General features: G+C 44.7%; 1 protein-coding gene across 1 annotated transcript in view; it reads right to left on the bottom strand.

The window, feature by feature from the left end:
* Positions 1 to 22304, bottom strand: part of BRSK1 (BR serine/threonine kinase 1) — a 343661-nt gene that overhangs the window by 67747 nt on the left and 253610 nt on the right. Inside the window, exons 8-9 of the mRNA XM_044278206.1 lie at positions 20543 to 20689; positions 13318 to 13349 (exon numbers count right to left, since the gene is read on the bottom strand). Coding sequence (XP_044134141.1) covers positions 13318 to 13349; positions 20543 to 20689 — 179 coding nt within the window. The remainder of the gene's footprint in view (positions 1 to 13317; positions 13350 to 20542; positions 20690 to 22304) is intronic.

The following is a 22304-nucleotide window of genomic DNA, read 5'->3' as shown; positions in this document are numbered from 1 at the left end:
ACCACAAGAATCTGACCTACCTCTCTGAGGCCAAGAGATTGACACCATGTCAGGCCAGATGGGCTCTGTTCTTGTCACGTTTTAATTACGTGGTCTCCTACCTACCCGGTTCCAAGAACATCAGAGTGGATGCCTTATCACGGCAGTACTCCGAGCTGTCCGGGGAGGAGTCGATTCCGACTTCGGTCATACCTCCGAATCAGATCCTGGCCGCTATTCGCACCAGCCTGACCTCTCCCCTGGGTGAGCAGATTTTGGCGGCTCAATCTGGTGCTCCCTCTGGGAGACCCAACGGCAGATGTTTTGTGCCTGAGGAGTTGCGCACTCGGTTGTTGCGAACCTACCATAACTCCAAGGCCGCGGGGCATCCTGGAAAGAATCAGCTGTCCTGGGCTGTTTCACGTCTGTTCTGGTGGCCTTCTCTACGTTCCGACATCGCCGCATATGTAGCGGCATGCTCCGTTTGTGCCCAGAGTAAGTCCCCTCGGCACCTTCCGTTGGGCCTTTTGCAACCCATAGCCACCGGGGAGCGTCCATGGTCACACCTGGGGATGGATTTCATTGTGGACCTCCCTGCATCCCGAGGCCATACGGTCATTCTCATGATTGTGGATCGGTTTTCCAAAATGTGCCACTGTGTTCCTCTCAAGAAGTTACCCTCTGCACAAGAGTTGGCCTCGATTTTTGCCAGGAAGGTCTTCCGGTTGCACGGTTTGCCCAAGGAGATTGTGTCGGATCGGGGGAGTCAGTTTGTGTCCAGGTTCTGGCGCGCCTTTTGCTCCCAGTTGGGGATTCGTCTCTCTTTCTCCTCGGCCTACCACCCTCAGTCCAATGGGGCCGCAGAACGATCCAATCAGGCCTTGGAGCAATTCCTTCGTTGCTATGTCTCCGATCACCAAGACAATTGGGTTGACCTCCTGCCTTGGGCTGAGTTTGCCAGGAACACGGCGGTGAACTCTTCCTCTGGGACGTCTCCCTTCATGGCCAATTATGGGTTCCAACCTGCGTGTTACCGGAGGTATTCTCTCCCCAGGATATTCCGGCTGTGGAGGATCACCTTTCCGTCCTACGTGCTTCTTGGGTACAGATCCAGAGGTCCCTTGAGGTCTCTGCGCAGCGCCAGAGACTCCAGGCTGATCGCAGACGAGCGCCCGCTCCTTCCTACCAGGTCGGAGACCGTGTATGGTTGTCCACCCGCAACCTCAACCTTCGAGTGCCCACTCCCAAGCTGGCGCCTCGCTTTGTTGGTCCCTTCCGAGTGCTTCGCAGGGTAAACCCGGTAGCCTATGCCCTTGCGCTTCCTCCTGGCATGCGGATCTCCAACGTGTTTCATGTCTCCCTGTTGAAGCCACTGGTGTGTAATCGTTTCACTTCCTCGGTTCCTCGGCCTCGTCCGGTCCAAGTGGGCAATCATGAGGAGTATGAGGTGAGCAATATCCTGGACTCACGCCTGGTCCGCGGTCGGGTGCAGTTTTTGGTCCATTGGCGTGGATATGGTCCAGAGGAGCGTTCCTGGGTTCCCTCCGCAGATGTCCATGCTCCTGCCTTGCTCCAAGCCTTCCACGCACGCTTCCCTCAGAAACCGTTCTTTACTCCGCGGAGGAGGGGCCCTTGAGGGGGAGGTACTGTCATGGTCTTACCTTCTTGCTGTTCTCCTTCGTTTGACATGTGCTGGCGGCCATCTTGGTTTCTGGGTTTCTTGTAGCCTCCCACCCTGCGGCTTCTCCTTCCCACTGGGAGGAGCTGGATGCCTAGCTCATATATATAGGAGGTCTGTGGCTTCAGTTCCTTGCTTGGTCCTCCTGTGTTCACATGCTTCTAAGACTGCTGCTGCCGCTGGTTCCTGATCCAGGCTTCGTCTGACTACCCTGCTGGTTCCTGATCCTGGCTTCGTCTGACTACCCTGCTGGTTCCTGATCCAGGCTTCGTCTGACTACCCTTCTGGTTCCTGACCTCTGGCTTCGCAAGACCCTGCTTCGGTTTAGCCATCCGTTTGGACTTTTGCCTTACAGCTTGATTTCCAATAAAGCCTCCTCATTTCCACTTATCTCTTGTTGTACGTCTGGTTCATGGTTCCTTGACAGGTGATCAACCCATATAGACTCCCTGATCACCCCCTGTCATTGATCACCCCCCTGTAAGGCTCCATTCAGACGTCCGTATGTGTTTTGCGGATCCACGGATCCATAGATCGGATCCGCAAAACACATACGGACGTCTGAATGGAGCCTTACAGGGGGGTGATCAATGACAGGGGGGTGATCACCCCATATAGACTCCATGATCACCCCCTGTCATTGATCACCCCCCTGTCATTGATCACCCCCCTGTAAGGCTCCATTCAGACGACCGTATGTGTTTTGCGGATCCACGGATCCATGGATAGGATCCGCAAAACATATACGGACGTCTGAATGGAGCCTTACAGGGGGGTGATCAGGGAGTCTATATGGGATAATCACCCCCCTGTAAGGCTCCATTCAGACGTCCGTATGTGTTTTACGGATCCATGGATCGGATCCGCAAAACACACACGGACGTCTGAATGGAGCCTTACAGGGGGGTGATCAATGACAGGGGGGTGATCACCCCATATAGACTCCCTGATCACCCCCAGTCATTGATCACCCTCCTGTAAGGCTCCATTCAGACGTCCGTATGTGTTTTGCGGATCCACGGATCCATGGATCGGATCCGCAAAACACATACGGACGTCTGAATGGAGCCTTACAGGGGGGTGATCAGGGAGTCTATATGGGATGGTCACCCCCCTGTAAGGCTCCATTCAGACGTCCGTATGTGTTTTGCGGATCCACAGATCCATGGATCGGATCCGCAAAACACATACGAACGTCTGAATGGAGCCTTACAGGGGGGTGATCAATGACAGGGGGGTGATCAACCCATAAAGACTCCCTGATCACCCCCTGTCATTGATCACCCCCCTGTAAGGCTCCATTCAGACGTCCGTATGTGTTTTGCGGATCCACGGATCAATAGATCTGATCCGCAAAACACATACGGACGTCTGAATGGAGCCTTACAGGGGGGTGATCAATGACAGGGGGGTGATCACCCCATATAGACTCCCTGATCACCCCCTGTCATTGATCACCCCCCTGTAAGGCTCCATTCAGACGTCCGTATGTGTTTTGCGGATCCACGGATCCATGGATCGGATCCGCAAAACACACACGGACGTCTGAATGGAGCCTTACAGGGGGGTGAACAATGACAGGGGGGTGATCACCCCATATAGACTCCCTGATCACCCCCTGTCATTGATCACCCCCCTGTAAGGCTCCATTCAGACGTCCGTATGTGTTTTGCGGATCCACGGATCCATGGATCGGATCCGCAAAACACATACGGACGTCTGAATGGAGCCTTACAGGGGGGTGATCAGGGAGTCTATATGGGATGATCACCCCCCTGTAAGGCTCCATTCAGACATCCGTATGTGTTTTACGGATCCACGGATCCATGGATCGGATCCGCAAAACACATATGGACGTCTGAATGGATCCTTACAGGGGGGTGATCAATGACAGGGGGGTGATCACCCCATATAGACTCCCTGATCATCCCGCATGTGACCCCATTTCGGAAAGAAGACACCCCAAGGTATTCCGTGAGGGGCATATTGAGTCCATGAAAGATTGAAATTTTTGTCCCAAGTTAGCGGAAAGGGAGACCTTGTGAGAAAAAACAAAAAAAAACAATTTCCGCTAACTTGTGCCAAAAAAAAAATATTCTATAAACTCGCCATGCCCCTCATTGAATACCTTGGGGTGTCTTCTTTCCGAAATGGGGTCACATGTGGGGTATTTATACTGCCCTGGCATTTTAGGGGCCCTAAAGCGTGAGAAGAAGTCTGGGAACCAAATGTCTAAAAATGCCCTCCTAAAAGGAATTTGGGCCCCTTTGCGCATCTAGGCTGCAAAAAAGTGTCACACATATGGTATCGCCGTACTCAGGAGAAGTTGGGCAATGTGTTTTGGGGTGTCATTTTACATATACCCATGCTGGGTGAGATAAATATCTTGGTCAAATGCCAACTTTGTATAAAAAAATGGGAAAAGTTGTCTTTTGCCGAGATATTTCTCTCACCCAGCATGGGTATATGTAAAATGACACCCCAAAACACATTGCCCAACTTCTCCTGAGTACGGCGATACCACATATGTGACACTTATTTGCAGCCTAAGTGGGCAAAGGGGCCCACATTCCGAAGAGCACCTTTAGGATTTCACAGGGCATTTTTTTACACATTTTGATTTCAAACTACTTCTCACGCATTAGGGCCTCTAAAATGCCAGGGCAGTATAACTACCCCACAAGTGACCCCATTTTGGAAAGAAGACACCCCAAGGTATTCCTTGAGGGGCATGGCGAGTTCCTAGAATTTTTTATTTTTTGTCACAAGTTAGCGGAAAATGATGTTTTTTTTTATTTTATTTTCTTACAAAGTCTCATATTCCACTAACTTGTGACAAAAAATAAAAACTATTATGAACTCACTATGCCCATCACGAAATACCTTGGGGTGTCTTCTTTCCAAAATGGGGTCACATGTGGGGTATTTATACTGCCCTGGCATTTTAGGGGCCCTAATGTGTGAGAAGTAGTTTGAAATCAAAATGTGTAAAAAATGCCCTGTGAAATCCTAAAGGTGCTCTTTGGAATGTGGGCCCCTTTGCCCACCTAAGCTGCAAAAAAGTGTCACACATGTGGTATCGCCGTACTCAGGAGAAGTTGGGCAATGTGTTTTGGGGTGTCTTTTTACATATACCCATGCTGGGTGAGAGAAATATCTTGGCAAAAGACAACTTTTCCCATTTTTTTATACAAAGTTGGCATTTGACCGAGATATTTATCTCACCCAGCATGGGTATATGTAAAATGACACCCCAAAACACATTGCCCAACTTTTCCTGAGTACGGTGATACCACATGTGTGACACTTTTTTGCAGCCTAGGTGGGCAAAGGGGCCAACATTCCAAAGAGCACCTTTAGGATTTCACAGGGCATTTTTTACACATTTTGATTTCAAACTACTTCTCAAAAAGTGGTCTGGCCATTAAGGGTGTTTAAGCTAGGGGAGCTGAGGTGGTTAAAGGCTATGTACACCTTTGGGGGCAATTTTTAGAGATAAGGGTTATTAGATGACCAGCACAAAGTTAAAGTATCAGTCCAATCACACAGTTAGAAAAACAGTTAACCCTTTGTGACTGAACAGCTCAATATTTTTAATAAAGGCCAATTGAAAATATGATTTTAGCCCAAAAAAGTTTAAATCCTTTAAAAAAATGGACTCCAAAGGTGTACAGAGCCTTGAAGTGACATCAATGTAGCCTAGTGAAATACATAATTATCTTTATGCCACATGTATTGTTTGTCTTTTTGGTATTCATCATGAATGCTAGCAATGAATCATAGGACAGAACTGGATAGGGACTGTTCTCTCAGGATCTTAAGATGATAGAATAATGAGGTAAAGAACATGGAGCAATAAACTGTGAAGCAGAACCATCTCAGTATTCAACACAACCCATTATTTCTAGAAAAAGACATCGCTTAAAACACATCTAGAAAAGAATTTCCTCTCCACATCCCTCTCTAGTATAATGAGTGTATATTCTACTTCCGTCAGTGAGAAATATAATTATGTGACCCGCCATGAGACTATGTGAGCAACCACCGGGTTGCCATGTGGTTTTAGCTCAAACTGGGCAAATGTTATTGTACAGTTCACAGTTAATACTGACTGATCTATTCTGAAACCAGATCAGTGTGCCTGTCATGTAGCACTGTGCTCAACACCAACGTGCCTATCATAGGCGTGCGCACGGGGTGTGCCGGGTGTGCCTGGGCACACCCTAATCACACCCCTGTGCTCCGCCTCCTGCACTGCCTGCCAGCCGCCCCACACTAGTGTCCGACCGCAGTGCGCCGCACAGCTGCTTCATCATCATGTCAGAGACAGAGAGTGTGACATACTAAACTACATACTGCTGGTCTGGATGCTGGTCTCATCAGTGTAATCGGATTATCCACTAATGCATCCAGTCCAGACTCCACCCCCACTGCTCCGCTGTGCTGTGCTCCACCTCCTCCTTGTCTCAGTCTCCCGGCGGCCTAACGTAACGTCACTCACTCCGACGTCACGCGCCTGCTCCGCCTGCTTCTAAAGTGGGAGGAGCATGTGCGTGCGGCGTGACAGAGTGAGTGACGTCACGTTACGCTGCCGCCGGCTGCCTATTTTGAATGTGAAGAGCGGGAGCCTGCCTGCCCGCGCCCAGTAGGCCAGTAGTGAATGGATGCGCCCGGCATCTTCTTTAACTGCACTAGTATGTAAGGCTGGCGGGCGCATGCGCAGTAGCGAAACTGAAGCCGGCTGAGTGTATGAGCCGTTTTGATCCAAAGTGTGTGTGTGTGTGTATGTGTAATATATATATATATATATATATATATATACACACGCGCGCATGGCACGCATATATATATATACACGCGCGCGTGGTGTGTGTTTGTGCTTTAGGGTGCACACCCTAATGCAATAGGCTGCGCACGCCTATGGTGCCTATGAGACATACTTTATTGCACCCCACTGCTCACACTGTTTGATTTGTGGTGTTGTGGAAGTATTAGCTTTGACCTATCTTTACCTGTTTAGGGAATGTTATCTCCCAGTTAAAACCAGATGGGAACACATGTCCTTTTTTCTAATCAGTTTTTATTTTCAGATTGCAGATTTTTTTATTCTACTTCCTTGACATGATTATGGGGGTGGCCATCTTGCATTTACAAAGTATTACGAACTTTGCTTTACAGCAGCCCCATGGGCCATAGACACAATGGTCTGGCGGGGACCTTATCACCTTTCATTATTTCAGTGAAACTGTATTTGATGAATATATTGATGAATATATTGTAAGATGTCTTCTTTTGATAATAAAAAGTTAAGTAGAAGGGTGGCACAGAGGTCAGTGAGATGGTGCCATGGTACAATACAAACATGAGACATAATGTATGTGCAATCAGTGCATCTATACTGGGGCACAGTAGGTAGAATGTCCCACTGTCACATTGAAACCATTCCCTACTATTAGATTGTATGTCTTAGGCCCCTTTAGGACCTGCACGAGAATTCCGTGCAGGTCCAATGCGTGAGTTTAACGCATTGCACCCGCACTGAATCCGGACCCATTCACTTCAATGGAGCTGTGCACATGAGCTGTGATTTTCACGTATCACTTGTAAGTTGCGTGAAAATCGCAGCAAGCTCTTGTGCGTTTTTCAGGCCCCATAGATGTGAATGGGGCTGCGTGAAAATCGCAAGCATCTGCAAGCAAGTGTGGATGTGGTGCGATTTTCACGCACGGTTGCTAGGAGACGATCGGGATGGGGATCCGATCTTTATTATTTTTCGTTATAACATGGTTATAAGGGAATATAATAGCATTCTTAATACAGAATGCTTAGTAAAATATCCATTGAGGGGTTAAATATAATAAACTAATTTAACTCACCCCATCCATTTGGTCGCGTAGTGGACCTCCTCTTCTTTGTACTTTCTTCAGGACCTGGCTAAAGGACCTTTGATGACGTCACTGCGCTCATCACATGGTCTATCACCATGACACCAGAACACCTAACTCAAACCCGAACTTCTGTGAAGAAGTCCGGGTTCGGGTCTGGGTACCAAACATGCCGATTTTTCTCACGCGCGTGCAAATCGCATTAAAACGCTTTGCACTCACGCTTTGCACATTTTCCCGCAATGCACCCGCATCTTGTCCGGCCCTCACGCGCAACACCCGTGTGAAAGAGGCCTTAGGTTACTTTCAAATCTGCGGCCTGGAGATCCGGCAAAAATTGCGAGAATCAGACGGACACAAATTGCAGCATGGAGCTGTTTGTGTCAATCTGATTCTGGTGATTTTTGCCAAAATGCGGCCAGACCTCCGTCCGGACCCCATTATACTTAATGTGGCTGGCAGGCATTCTGGTTGCATCCTTGAGTGCCAGATCTGGAGAATTACGGCAGGCTTTTCTTTGTGGGAACAGCCTGCCGGAATTGCTACTGCAAATGTGAAAGTAGTCTGAGCATATGAATTCATAGCTCAAAAATAGTGCATAGAGATACATATAGGGATGCTCTATAAAGAGCTTAGACAGAGCAAGGGGCCCATACACTGTTCTTGCACTAGGGCCCTCTGCTGTCAGTGTCCATTCTTAGCCAAAAGGAAGGGGTAATAAAACAAAAGCAGAATGGGGAAAGGAAACATGAAGTCTAATAATAGGTGGGTATTTGATGTCCATGACAGGAGGAGGGTTTACTAATGGGGGGTTTACTACTAAAGTAAATGAGGATAGCATACACCGATGGGGTCTAATTGCCTACAAATTCTTAGAATTAGGCCTCATGCACACAACAGTATCCTTTTTAAAGTCCACAAATCGTGTATCTGCAAAATACAAATGCTGTCTGTGTTGCATCTGCATTTTTTGCAGACCCATTGACTTCAATGGGTCCGTGGTCCACATTTTGCGGACAAGTAGAGGACAAGTATAGGACAGATTATCTTTGTGCTTTCCGCATCTGTATGTCCATTCCACAAAAGGATAGATTATGTATGCAAAATGACAACAAACCCATTGAAAACAATGGGTCTGCAAATAAAATGCGGACAGCACACGGACCCTAACTGTAATATGCGGGTCTGTGATTTGCAGACTGCAAAATGGATACAGTCGTGTGCATGAAGACTTAAAGGGGTTATCCAATACCTATAATGACCCCCAGAATGCCCCTGCCCCTCCTCTCAAGCATACCTACCTTCTCTCTGGCACGCACGTTCCTCTGGATCCCTGCATGGCCGCCACTGCACCTCCCCATTGTGCGGATCAAAACATCCAGCAACAGGGGGGTTGGGAGACTGGGTGTAGCCAATAGCAGGCCATGACGGTGACCAGCCTCCCTAGCATTAGTTTTTGTTACAAAGTGACTACAAGGAGAGAACTTGGAATCAGTAAGTGATCAAGTCAGAAAGAACAATGTATATTGGAAAATTGTATAACTTTTCATTGTACAAAGATTTTTTTTTCTTAAAGGGAACCTGTCACCATGAAAATGCAAAGTATTCTGCCAGAAGCCTTTTATAGAGCAGGTGAAGCTGAGAAGATTGGTATATAGTTTTATGGGGAAAGATTCAGTATAACTTGTAATTTAGTCATTTAAATTCCTGCTCATTCTGGGCTTTGAAGTCCAGGAGGCGGTCCTATCAGTGATTGACAGCTATCTCTGTACACACAGCCATAGAGGAAAGGCTGTCAACGGAAAGTCTGCTGCGGCTTGGTTATCCCTTTCTGGATACATATCTGCTTTTAAGACATGCATATGTGCCTTGTCGGTATACTCGTACCATATACTGACAAAAGCCGTAGCAATGTCTCGCAGATAATCTCAAACCTATAAGAACCATTCTGGGCCTAGAAGTCCAGGAGGCGGTCCTATCAGTGACTGACAGCCATCTCTGTATACACAGCTGTATACAATCACTGATAGGACCGCCTCCTGGACTTCAAAGGCCAGAATGAGCAGGAATTTATATGTATAAAATACTGAATCTTTTCCCATAAATCTATACATCAATCTGCTCAGCTCCTCCTGCTCTGTAACATGCTGCCTTCAGCTCAGACACCATATTCAGCATGACAGGTTCCCTTTAAACCTCAAAGAAACCTCTTGCTCTGTAGAAACAAATGTCAGATATATATATATATATATATATATATATAGCATAGAGAAAAAGGAGTGATGTGCACGTGACCTCTCTGGATCACTTTCCACACATTTATAACTACACTTAAAAGGCCCATAATGCTTGTCCATACCTAGTCCAACGTTGGTTAATTCAGCCATTTATTAAAGATGAATTTCTTCACCATTTTTTAAATGTTTAGCTATGCTAATGCATGATGCCAAGAATGCCCATTTAAATTTAATCACATACAAGAACCCATAATCCCTACTTGAAAAATTAAAAAAATTTAAAAAAAAAAAAACATGCAAAGCTATTCCCTAAGCTATCTAAATACTTGATTTGTTATAATTACATTGGTTAAACTGAATTAAATCAATTATAAAATGATTGAAATAATAGTAATCTAGAAAGTGAATGCTTAATTAGGTCCATATGTACAAAGTCCCCTTGGCTGTCTGACATTGGCAGTTTTAGAGACTTGGCACAATGGAAGCTCGAGAGACCATGACAAATTGTGGCCAAGCACACAGCTGTCTAACCTCGTCCTTCTTAACCATTTTAGGGCCACTCAGGAAAAGAGGCTGACACTGTAGACATGTAAAGTTACCTTAAACCCACAAGTTAAAGTTGTAGGATATGTTTGGACTCTACCATAGCTACAGTATACAGATCCAAGAAGGCTTATACTGTTTTACTTTTACGTTCATTAAAATTACATTCATCCTTTTAGGAAAATGCTCAAACCTTTAAACGTGTACCTCCATAATTTAAAGGGGTTGTCTGGCCAGTCTTTTTTATTTCAGCTCGGAGTTGAAAGTTATACTAACCTCCAACAATCCCCCGCTGCTTTCTTTCTGATACGCTCTGGGTCCCCACTGGTCTCTGATTCCTGGTCCCTCTAGACACAAAGAAAGTGTCCAAACAGCCATCACTGGTTGAGGTGGTTCACCAATATGGGAAAGTCAGCAAAGTGGTCACAGGTTTTAAGCCATCCACCTATGCTGACCACATAGGTCCATGGCTTGTTACAAGACACAACTGTATTGCAAATGTAATGAACTGTGTCCATCATGTGACCAGGACAAGTTTTATATACTGGATACATATATACCCCACTCCTGTCATTTCCTTCTCTGCCTGCAAGTTTGAATTTTGTCAGACAAAAGCCTCAATGCTACTAATGAATGTACTGTATCTATTGCTGGGAATACATTGATTATTGGGATTCAAACACTGGAGCTTCTCAGGTAGTCACCCACATGCTTCAAGGACTATTATATCTTAAAGACAAAAAAAAAAAACAGCCGTTGAAATTGCTTAGCTCTATCTCCTGCAGTCCATAGAAAAGAATGTACACTACCATTCCACTTAGGCCTCATGCACACAACCAATGTTTGGGTCCGCATCCGAGCCGCAGTTTTTGCAGCTTGGATGCGGACCCTTTCACTTCAATGGGGCCGTAAAAGATGTGGACAGCACTCTGTGTGCTGTCCGCATCCATTGCTCCATTCTGTGGTCCGCAAAAAAAATATAACCTGTCTATTCTTATCCATTTTGCGGACAAGAATAGGCAGTTATATCAATGGCTGTCCGTGCCGTTCTGCAAATTGCGTAACGCACACGGACGTCATCTGTGTTTTGCGGACCGAAAAACACACAACGGTCGTGTGCATGAGGCCTTACATGGGGAATCGTGGATCTTAATTTTTAAGATTGTTGGGGTACATGCAGTTGTACCCTCAGTGGTCACTTATCCCCTATCAAGTCAGACCCACCCTTCATGTATGTACATGCCCACTTTTACACAGGACTTCTCCCCTCTCATGTCTGTTTTAGTAACTATTTACGTTCCCCGTGTAGTAGTAATTCTGGAGCATATTTTCATATAACTCTATGTTGTGCCGTTTAAGTTTGAGAATAAAGGTACAGCTGGGTGTTACCAGCTGACGGTCTGTCCTTGTACAGTCTAACACTGGGAGCGCTAATTGGACAGTTTCATACTGTGCACGGACACGGCCCCAACTGGTAAAAGGTTTTACCTTTATTCATAAACTTTGAGCAAGACTCCTGCATAACGGAAACCAGGCGGATTCGTTATGCGACCCATAGACTTCTATTATGACAGAATGCAAAATGGAATGCCTCTAAAGGTTTTCTGTCATAGAATTCCATTATGGCCCATGGTAATGGAATCCATATCAGAATTGTAATAAAATCGAATGCTGAACTCGAACGTGTACAACACAAGTTCGCTTATCCCTAGTGACAGGTTCTCTTCAATTTAATTGTAATTATCATTACGATTGTTATAGAAATATTAATATTAGAAATCCGCTCGCATCAGGCTTTGTGTAAGGAAAGGTGAAAATCTCAACCGCAGTCAGACAAAGGTGTTACCATCTTGAATTCTTGCTGAGCACTCCCCCTCCTTCACAGTCTGCTCACCATTTATTTAGTCACAGTAACAATAGAAATAGGCTGGACCATCACCTGACCACTTACTTCATGTAACAAGGATACAGGAAGTGATGACACAGGAAGATGAGATAGTTCAGGTACATGTCAAAGGACAGGGGATTGCATCAACGTGGCTGAACAGTGTAATGCACACACCCCATCCCTGTATAAGGATGGATGAGTCATGTCCATTGACTGGTCAGCCAGGTGGCCACCCATCCCCCATCACTGTCAGCATGGACCCCATTCAATACTGCTCAAAGTGACCAGTATCTAGTGAAGATCATTCTACTGGTTCTTATGGGTTTGAGATTATCTGAGAGACATTGCTACGGCTATTGTCAGTATACGGTACGAGTATACCGACAAGGCAGATATGCATGTCTTAAAAGCAGATATGTATCCAGAAGGGGATAGCGAAGCCGCAGCAGAGGTATAATATGTATCTCTCGTTATGCAGACTTCACTTCTCTAATGTGTATAGACATTTAAAGGGAAGAAGCCCAGTGCATTGCACTTAGTGCTCACAAACCGGCAAACGCCCCCCTACACACTGAGAACACGTCTCCAAGCCCATGAGAAGGTTTTCATACTGACGGTTTTACCACTGGTCCCGATTCAACCCAAGTACCCTCTGCTAGAGCGTTCTTCGGTTAAATCCGACACAGGGAGACAGATGACAATCTATAAAACACACACACATCCTAAGATAAAATGTCCGCATAATAAAATTTCCACAACACAATCTAATAGATTATCTGCACAGATGAGTGAATCGCTCAAAATTAAAGTTCACTTCAACCGCATCGGACTGGGGGGCCACTGAGATATTGTAGTTAACAGATAAAGGACATTTTTGAGAACTGGAATACAATCATTGTCTCTAATACATAAAGAACACATACACAGCCAGACGTCTATATATACTGATGGATGTGGTTTACAATGTGTGTTTTTAGAATTAGAACAATTAGAATTAGAACAATACATTTTCTTGGTGGCCGTTATGAGCGGTCATTAAATATTACATATGCATTTACTATTGATGTCTTTCAGAGAACAAAATGTGAAGAATAGAGTGTTACTTACAGATACCACGAATGCTTCTGGATCTGATCTAGCTGCAAGACAAATAATAAGAAATTAACCTTTCACTCAACTAACTCAGAACAGCTAAACGATAAAATCACAATATACTGTATATAGTTTAGGAGCCTCTGAGATCAGGTGTCAACTGAGGGGGCACTTGTTAAGTGGTTATTCACATGACCAGATTTTTTTTTCCATGTGCTGTCGATTTTAAAAACACATACAAGCCAATGGGGCCATTCACATATCAATTTTTTTAAAGGATCCTTGCATCCAATTTGGAGAAATTGACTGCAGGTCCTATTCTGGTCCATTTTTGCAAATCAGGCTCATCCATTCAATGGAAGAAAACACATAACAGCTATAGGAAGGCACAAGTGTCCGTCGTTGACAGAAGGTATGTGTCACCGAGGTTCCTGGCCTCGGTGAAGTGAGAGCTGGTATTTTCAGGTGTCAGCGGCAGCGACACTTTGCTATCTTAGTATGGCTGTATAGCTGATCCGGGATGGCTCTTACTGGGAGTAGTCAAAGTGATGGGTAGGTGACTACTCCCCACGTTCCCGGCCGGGTCTTGACTGGCCTATAAAAAACCCAGCCAGCAGTGTCAGCTGTGAGTGGATTACTCCTCTCTGACAGTGGAGCGCTGTCAGTCTCTGTGTTGGGACCTGGGAGTTTGGGCCTGGATTAAGGCTTGCTACCTTTTTGGTGTGAAAGGAAGGACTTCTTCTTTGCCGCATGGTGTGAACGAACACCCGAATCAGAAGGTGACTGTTTTCCTTGAAGCAGACTTTTTGTTTTGTCATTTACTTAATGTGTGAATAAACATTGAACTGTTTAAGACTTTGCTGTTGCCTCTATACTGCGTCCGCTAACCTGTCTCCCAGAGCGAATCCCCACACAGCCTATAGCCATCCATGTGCTGTTATTTACAGACATAAAAAACGGACACGGTCGTGCAAATGAGCTCTAATATACAAGCAGGATGGTGTTCATACTGGAACCAGAGGACGCCTACTGGGGGAGAATTTTTTCCTGTCTTAAATTTGGACCAGTCAGGCAGAAAATGCACCAAAGTGGCTCACACTGTGAGATAGATTTACTGCAGCTCGCTAGAAATGTTAGACACTTTGCTCTTTCTCATGCCCTTTATGCCTTTGGCACAAATTGAGACAGAATTCTGGCACATTTAGCTTAGTAAATCTCCCCATAGTGTCCATTGCAAATAAAAGGGGGTCATCTAATGAAACGTTCTGAATTACTGGGAGAGCAATGCAAGTAAGGCCTCATGCACACGACCGTTGTGTGCATCTGTGGCCGTTGTGCCGATTTCCGTTTTTTTTTCGCGGACCCACTGACTTTCAATGGGTCCGTGGAAAAATCGGAAAATGCACCGTTTGGCAGCCGCATCCGTGATCCGTGTTTCCTGGCCGTGAAAAAAATAGGACCTGTCCTATTTTTTTCACGGTCAACGGTTCACGGACCCATTCAAGTCAATGGGTCCGTTAAAAATCACGGATGCACACAAGATTGTCATCCGCATCCGTGATCCGTGTCTGTGATCCGTGTCCGTTTTTTTCTATTATTTCAATGGCAAACTTGACATTTTTTTTTCATTTTTCATGTCCGTGGATCCTCCAAAAATCAAGGAAGACCCACGGACGAAAAAACGGTCACGGATCACAGACCTACGGACCACGTTTTTGCGGACCTTAAAAAAACAAACGTGTGTGCATGAGGCCTAAATGGGTTTTCGGTTAGAAATGAACAGAAATGTAACTTTGTAGCATACATGTGCTTCACCTCCTCACAAGTTGTCAAGATCTCTGCTTGCTGATACTGAAAGAAAATTTTCAATGTTTACATTCAGAGGCTAACGACCTCTCATGTTAATGTGCAAAGCTTGTTTGATACACTTAAAATATGTCATTTGTAGACTTTGATTTTAAACAATGTTTCCGTTCACTAGCAGCAAGCATAAATATTGAAGTTGGTGAAAGACCAAATATATTTACATTTCGGAATGCTAGTTTTACACCTGTGGTGTGAATTCTGGCATGCTGTTCCGGCAGAGAACAACCTGCTGGAATTCACCGGGTCCGGCACTGCCGAATGCCGACGGAATGCCGCATGACCCGAGCATAGCTTAGGGAGGGATACTCAGGGCCCCGGGGCTGTCTGCGCTGTAATCCTGCTGTTACGGCAGCAGCCTGAAGTAAAATGTGAAATAAAGTTATAACAGTAATCCCATAATGGGATGTAAAAAATTTTTTTTGATAAACAATGTATGACAATTTTAAATACTCACCCACCCAACAAAAAATAAATAAACAATCACCATTATTTACTGCAAAATACATTTTATTGTGCACACATTAAATAAAAATAAAAATGTACACATATTACATATCCACCTGACTGTATTTAGTGTGAAATATGAACGGCGTAAAACAAAAATGGCTTATACAGTATATAAGGACAGTTATGTCCTTATATACTGTATAGCAGCTTCCCCCTGCCTGCCTGCCCTGACTGTAGTGAGCGCTTACCGCTCAGTCAGGCATCGCTCCTGGCGGCTGCTTCATTAGTCAGGGGGGAGAGCAGCACACTGACAGCGCTGGCCACGCTGGTCCGCGAGCTTACAGATAGTGCACAAGTGCTCTATATTTAATAAAAAGGAGGAATGTGTATTTAATTTTAACACATGAGGCTCCTGTCCCCACCAGGCTGTGAGAGAGCAGGCAGAAAGAAGCCCACAGCTCCCGCACAGTCCGTCTCTCCTATGCTGATACAAGGCGGATGCCCCTTAGCAACGCCCATTCGAGAGAGCGCTGCTAAGGGACATTTCAGACCCAGTTTTCTACTAAAAATAAATGTTTTCCCTAAAAAAAAAGCATATTACAAAAATGTTCCCTGTCACTGTCCCTACTCATTAGCATGAAATAAAATAATTAAATGACAGTTACGCTTTAAAGGCGCCTGTGTATTTTTGCAACCATTTTTATTGCTCTAGTCTAGAGCATCAAACAAATAAATAAATAAATGAAACCACTTTGCAAAGCTTTTTTATTAAAAAATATTTTAATAGTTTCATAGTTTTTATTTGTCTACAGCTATTGTCTTGTCTGCAAAATCATCCTGCTGTTCTGTGGTACTTTCATCAACCTCTGTTATTGCTCAGCTCCAGACAGTAGAAGATGGAGCAGCTGATATGGAGTAAGACGTCCGTGGAACACGGTCCGTGAGATACCGGACTGTTGCTATGACGCCGTGCACTCCTGCAATGCCAGTCCGGTATCTCGCGGACGTCTGCATGAGGCTTAACACATGCAGGACTGCATAATCAGACTACACAGGGGATGTTTGTAGTCTTAAACCATAGACATACATAGGTCTGCATAGGAGCAGCAACAACATTAGCAAAAGTTTACATAGCCTTTAACCCCTTCCTGCTATAGCTGTGTAATGCGAGTAATGACAACTGTGGACATTTAACTCCTCAGATGCCGTGGTCAATTGTGACCATGGCGTCTGAGGAGACTAAAACCTGGAAATGTACTTTTCCCCCACGGAGATTGGGGAAAGTGCCCTGTTCTAATAATGAGCCACATGAGCCTGTACTAGGCTTCCAAGTTTATTATTAGGGCTCATTCAGATGGCCGTATTTTTGCGGATCCGTTTTTTTGTGGATTAGATACAGACCTATTCACTTCTATGGAGCCCTTTTCTTCCATTCCACGGCTCAGCAAAACAAATGAAGCATGTCCTATACTTGTCAGTGAAAATCAGGACATGGCACCATTGCAGTCAATGGGTCAGCAAAAAAACTGAATGCAATCCGTTTTTTTGCGGACATGCTGAACTGTCCGCAAACAAATGGATCCGCATTTTTGCGGACAGCATACGGCCGTCTGAATGAGCCTTTAGTCTATCCCAGTTTCAGCCAGCAGGTGGTAGCACTATACTGGGATATAGTGATTTCTGTACAGAATAATGGAACAAATTCCATTATTCTGTACAAGTTGCAATCTGATGATTAAAAGTTGTGGTCTACTTGTGGACCCAACAAAAAGTAAAAAAGAAAGTTTAAAAAAAAAAAAAAAATTCAACTCACCCCCCTTTCCCCAAAATCAAAATAAATAATTAAAAAAATAACATCATGCCAAAATGCCCGTACTATTAGGCTTGGTCTACACGACGACATTTGTCGCGCGACATTTTGTTGCACTAATGTCGCGCAACAATTTTTATAATGGCAGTCTATGGTGTCGCACTGCAACATGCAACATGCTGCGACTGCGATGCAACAGTCGCAGAAAATCCATTCGAGATGGATTTTTCTGCGACTGTTGCGTTGCAGTCGCAGCATGTCGACACCATAGACTGCCATTATAAAAATTGTCGCGCAACAAAAGTGCAACAAATGTCGTGCGACAAATGTTGCGCCCTATATGTAATGCGACAAATGTCGTCGTGTAGACCTAGCCTAAAAGTATAAAAAAGTTATCCCTGATTCGCTGCTTTTTCATCACTTTATCTCCCAATTAAATTGAATAAAAAGTGATCAAAAAGTCATACACACTCCAAATGGTATTATCAGAAACTACGGATCATCCCGCGAAAAATTTGCCCCAAAACATCTTCATAGACATAACTATAACAAAGTTATGAGGGTCAGAATATGGCAATGAAAAGAATATAACTTAAACGCAATAAAACTATACTTATGGTGGGGAACTGAACCTGACCCGAGAATGAATAGTGCAAATTAGTTTTACTGCATAGTGAACGTTGTAGGAAAAAATAAAATCCTAAAACTGTGTCGGAATTGCATTTTTGTTCCAATTCCAACCCATTTGGATTTTTTTCCCCTGCTTTCCACTACATTGTATAACATTAAATGGTGGCATTAGAAAGTACAACTCGTCTGGCAAAAAAAATGAGCCCTCATACGGCTATGTGAACGGAAAAGTAAAAAAGTTTTGGATCTGGGTAGGGAGGAGTGAAAAATTGCCACGTCAGGAAAGGGTTAAAGAAGAGCTGTTACCTCTCCCGACATGTCCGTTTTAGTAACTACTTGCATTCCCCATGTAATAACAATTCTGGTGCATCTATTCTTAAAGGGGTTATTTACCTTTTTCTTACTGATGATCTATCATTTCGATAGGTCATCAGGATCTGATCGGTGGGGGTCCCAGGTGTCAGCTATTTGAGAAGGCAGCTTCCCTCAAGCCAGTGACGTCACTTCAATATGGCTGCGCCCAGGCCACGTGACATAGTTGTGATGTCACTGGCCTGCGGAAGGCTGTTAGAAGGCTACTGCGAGCGCCACTACATTCTCAACCAGCTGATCGGCGGGGGTCCCTGGTGTCAGACCCTGCCGATCAGATGCCGATGACTTTTCCAAAAGAGATTCGTCTCTGTACAGCATTGAAATGTATGGGCTCCGGCGAGGCAAATTACGTTATCACCAAAGTCTCACGGGACTTTGCTGCATAACTTTAGGATTTGATTTTTCAACATTAAAACTATTTTAAAAAATGGAACCGAAGCCAACTTTGGATCCATGCTTTAAAATTTTGAAAACAACACTGGAGAATGTCGCGCTCATCCACAGGAAGCCAGGAGCCCGTACCTCGCCCTGAACCTTGGCGCACAACAAGTCCCAGAATGAAGAGAAAAACGGTCCATCATGTGCCATCATGACTAAGGATCCGCACATATAGTGATCCGAAACCGGTCGATTTCTTGCATTGCTGTACGTTGGTTTTTATCTGCACAGGATTTAATAAAGCCTCAAGTATTTTCAGTGAAGCTGGACCGTTTTTCTCTTCATTCTGGGACTTGTTTTAGGGCCCTTTCACACTTGCGTTGTCCGGATCCGGCGTGTACTCCACTTGCCGGAATTACACGCCGGATCCGGAAAAACGCAAGTGTACTGAAAGCATTTGAAGACGGAGCCGTCTTCAAAATGCGTTAAGTGTTACTATGGCACCCAGGACGCTATTAATGTCCTGGTTGCCATAGTAGGAGCGGAGGAGCGGGGGAGCGGTATACTTACAGTCCGTGTGGCTCCCTGGGCGCTCCAGAATGACGTCAGAGCGCCCCGTGCGCATGGATGAGGTGTTCCATGTGATCACGTGATCCATGCGCTTGGGGCGCCCTGACTTCACTCTGGAGCGCCTGGAGAGCCGCACGGACGGTAAGTATGCTGCTCCCCTGCTCCCCACAACACTTTACCATGGCTGCCAGGACTTTAGCGTCCTGGCAGCCATGGTAACCACTCTAAAAAAGCTAAACGTCGGATCCGGCAATGCGCCGAAACGACGTTTAGCTTAAGGCCGGATCCGGATCAATGCCTTTCAATGGGCATTAATTCCGGATCCGGCCTTGCGGCAAGTCTTCAGGATTTTTGGCCGGAGCAAAAAGCGCAGCATGCTGCGGTATTTTCTCCGGCCAAAAAACGTTCCGTTCCGGAACTGAAGACATCCTGATGCATCCTGAACGGATTTCTCTCCATTCAGAATGCATTAGGATAATCCTGATCAGGATTCTTCCGGCATAGAGCCCCGACGACGGAACTCTATGCCGGATCCGGACAACGCAAGTGTGAAAGGGCCCTTAAAATGGTTTTAAAGTTTAAAAGTTGATGGTCGAAGTTATTTACTGAACTCTCGTGAGACTTGGGTGCTCACTTCGCCAGAGCCCATACATTTGAATGCTGTACCTAGACCCGTCTCCATACAGCATTAAAACGAGGTTTGAAGCGAATCGACTTTGGATCTAGGATCCAAAGCGCGATTCGCTCAACACTACCTACAATATACCCATCTGAAATTGGTCTTGGTCTTTAGGCTCCATGCAAATTGTAGATCTGTAAAACATGGATCCCGGCCGTGTGCATGCTGACATTTTTTTACCCCTGTAGAAGTGTCCTATTCTTGACCACAAAACAGACAAGAACAGGACATCTTTTTTGCAGACGGGAGGAATGAACACACACTGTGCTGTCTGCATCTTTTGTGGCCCCATTGAAATAAATGGGTCCCCACATCTGATCTGAAAAAATTGTGGATTGGATGTGGACCAATAATATAGTCGTGTGAATGGAGCCTTAAGATGTAGGTTGCAGATCACACACTAAGCAATGATAACAGACAAGTTTTAAGACTTCTTTGGCAAATAAACCTCCGTACACAGGGGTATAAGGTAAGAATAAGTTACTCACACTGAGGCGTTTCTCAGGTTCCACCTCAATCATGCCCCTCAGCAGATTCTGACAGTCTGGTGGGATAAAATGCGGCATATGAAATACACCACGTTTCACCTTCTCTAGCAGCTGACGCAAGTTATCGTCATCAAAGGGCAATGCCCCCTGCAAAACAAGAAAGTCATGAGAGATACTAATACGATGTCATAAAATCTATGATACTGAATGACTTCTATATGAACACAGTCATGTTATACAGCATTTAGGACTGGCCACAAGCTACTTGTGCTTCAAACTGAAGTCACATAATGATGAGATCCAAGACATGCATGGAGTAGCTTAAAGAGGATCTCAACTCTCAAAAATCTGCTTAAAATGGCAGTAAAATGTACAGGACAGCAGTTCAGGGATTTGCTTTACCGCAGCCATATGGACATGAGAAATCCCTGTCAGAAAATGATCTATTGATTTCGTTCTCAGGGTGTTGTGGGCATGCTCTGTGACCTGTGCAGAGGTCACTGTGCAGGGAGGGGAAGAAAGTAAGCTGTGATCACTACCTGTTGTTATAATATATGTGTTATCCCCCAGAAGATGTGTGTGTTGGGATGCTGTGATCCGCCCCCCTTCTGTCACGTGATCAACTGACCTTCATTATGGTGGAAGCACTTGCCACTTTACATGGTGGTCTTGTATTATAGGTGTTGATACTCATGTGTAACTCATGTGTAACTCATGTGTAACATTGATATTTATGATTGACCCTTAGCACTCTGCATTTATCCATTAGTCTCCACTCTATATGTTGTGATTTCTACTGATTACAGTGCTGCATTTCATTAGAAAAAGCTATACCACTGTATACTGCCTGCATATTGGACCTATTATTTTTAACAAATCTTACAGATGCACAATCAGATTAAAGGGAACCTGTCACATTGCAAATAGTGTCTGAGCTGCAGGCAGCAGGTTATAGAGCAGGAGGAGCTGAGCAGATTTTTTATATGTTGTAATTATCATTTATACATATACATTCCTGCTCATTTTGGGCTTTGAAGTCCAGCAGGCGGTCCTATCAGTGATTGACAGCCTTCCCTTGACTGTGTATACAGAGATAGCTGTCAATCACTGATAGGACCACCTCCTGGACTTCAATGCCCTGAATTAGCAGGAATGTAGAAACTACAAGTCATACTGAATCTTTTCCATAAAACTATGTATCACTCTGCTCAGCTCCTCTTTGCTCCATAACAGCATTTTTTGGTAACAGGTTCTCTTTAAGATCTAGGGAATTTGGAGGTCATCATCTTGAACTGTCTGTCATATTCTTTAAAGGCTATGGACACCTTTGGGGGCAATTTTTTTTTTTTTTTTATTAATGTGTTTTATTCATTTTGAGCTAAAAATATTTTTTGCAGTTGGTCTTAATTAAAAATTGTGAGCCCTTTTCTCTGTACAGCCTTGAGATTCTCTAATAGCAGGCTCTGTACTCTGTTCCGTCAGGCAGCTCAGCTGACTGCTCACTATTTCTGACCTCATAATGACTTATTATAGCTCAATTCTTATCTTACTGATGAGAATGTGTCTTAAGGTGGATTTACACATTGTAAGAATCGGGCAGATTATGGGGAACGAACGTTCCTGCGAATGCTCGTTCCCGACAATCTGCCTGTGTAAAGGTCCAGCAGATCACCTGATAAATGAGCAAAATGCTTGTTCATCGGATGAAACTGTCATTAGTGCAGGCACCTAAAGTATAATTTCTGTGCAACAGATCTGCTGT

The sequence above is a fragment of the Bufo gargarizans genome, chromosome 2 (genome assembly GCF_014858855.1).
Source record: "Bufo gargarizans isolate SCDJY-AF-19 chromosome 2, ASM1485885v1, whole genome shotgun sequence".
NCBI lineage: Eukaryota > Metazoa > Chordata > Amphibia > Anura > Bufonidae > Bufo > Bufo gargarizans.
This window is presented reverse-complemented; position numbering and strand designations above follow the sequence as displayed.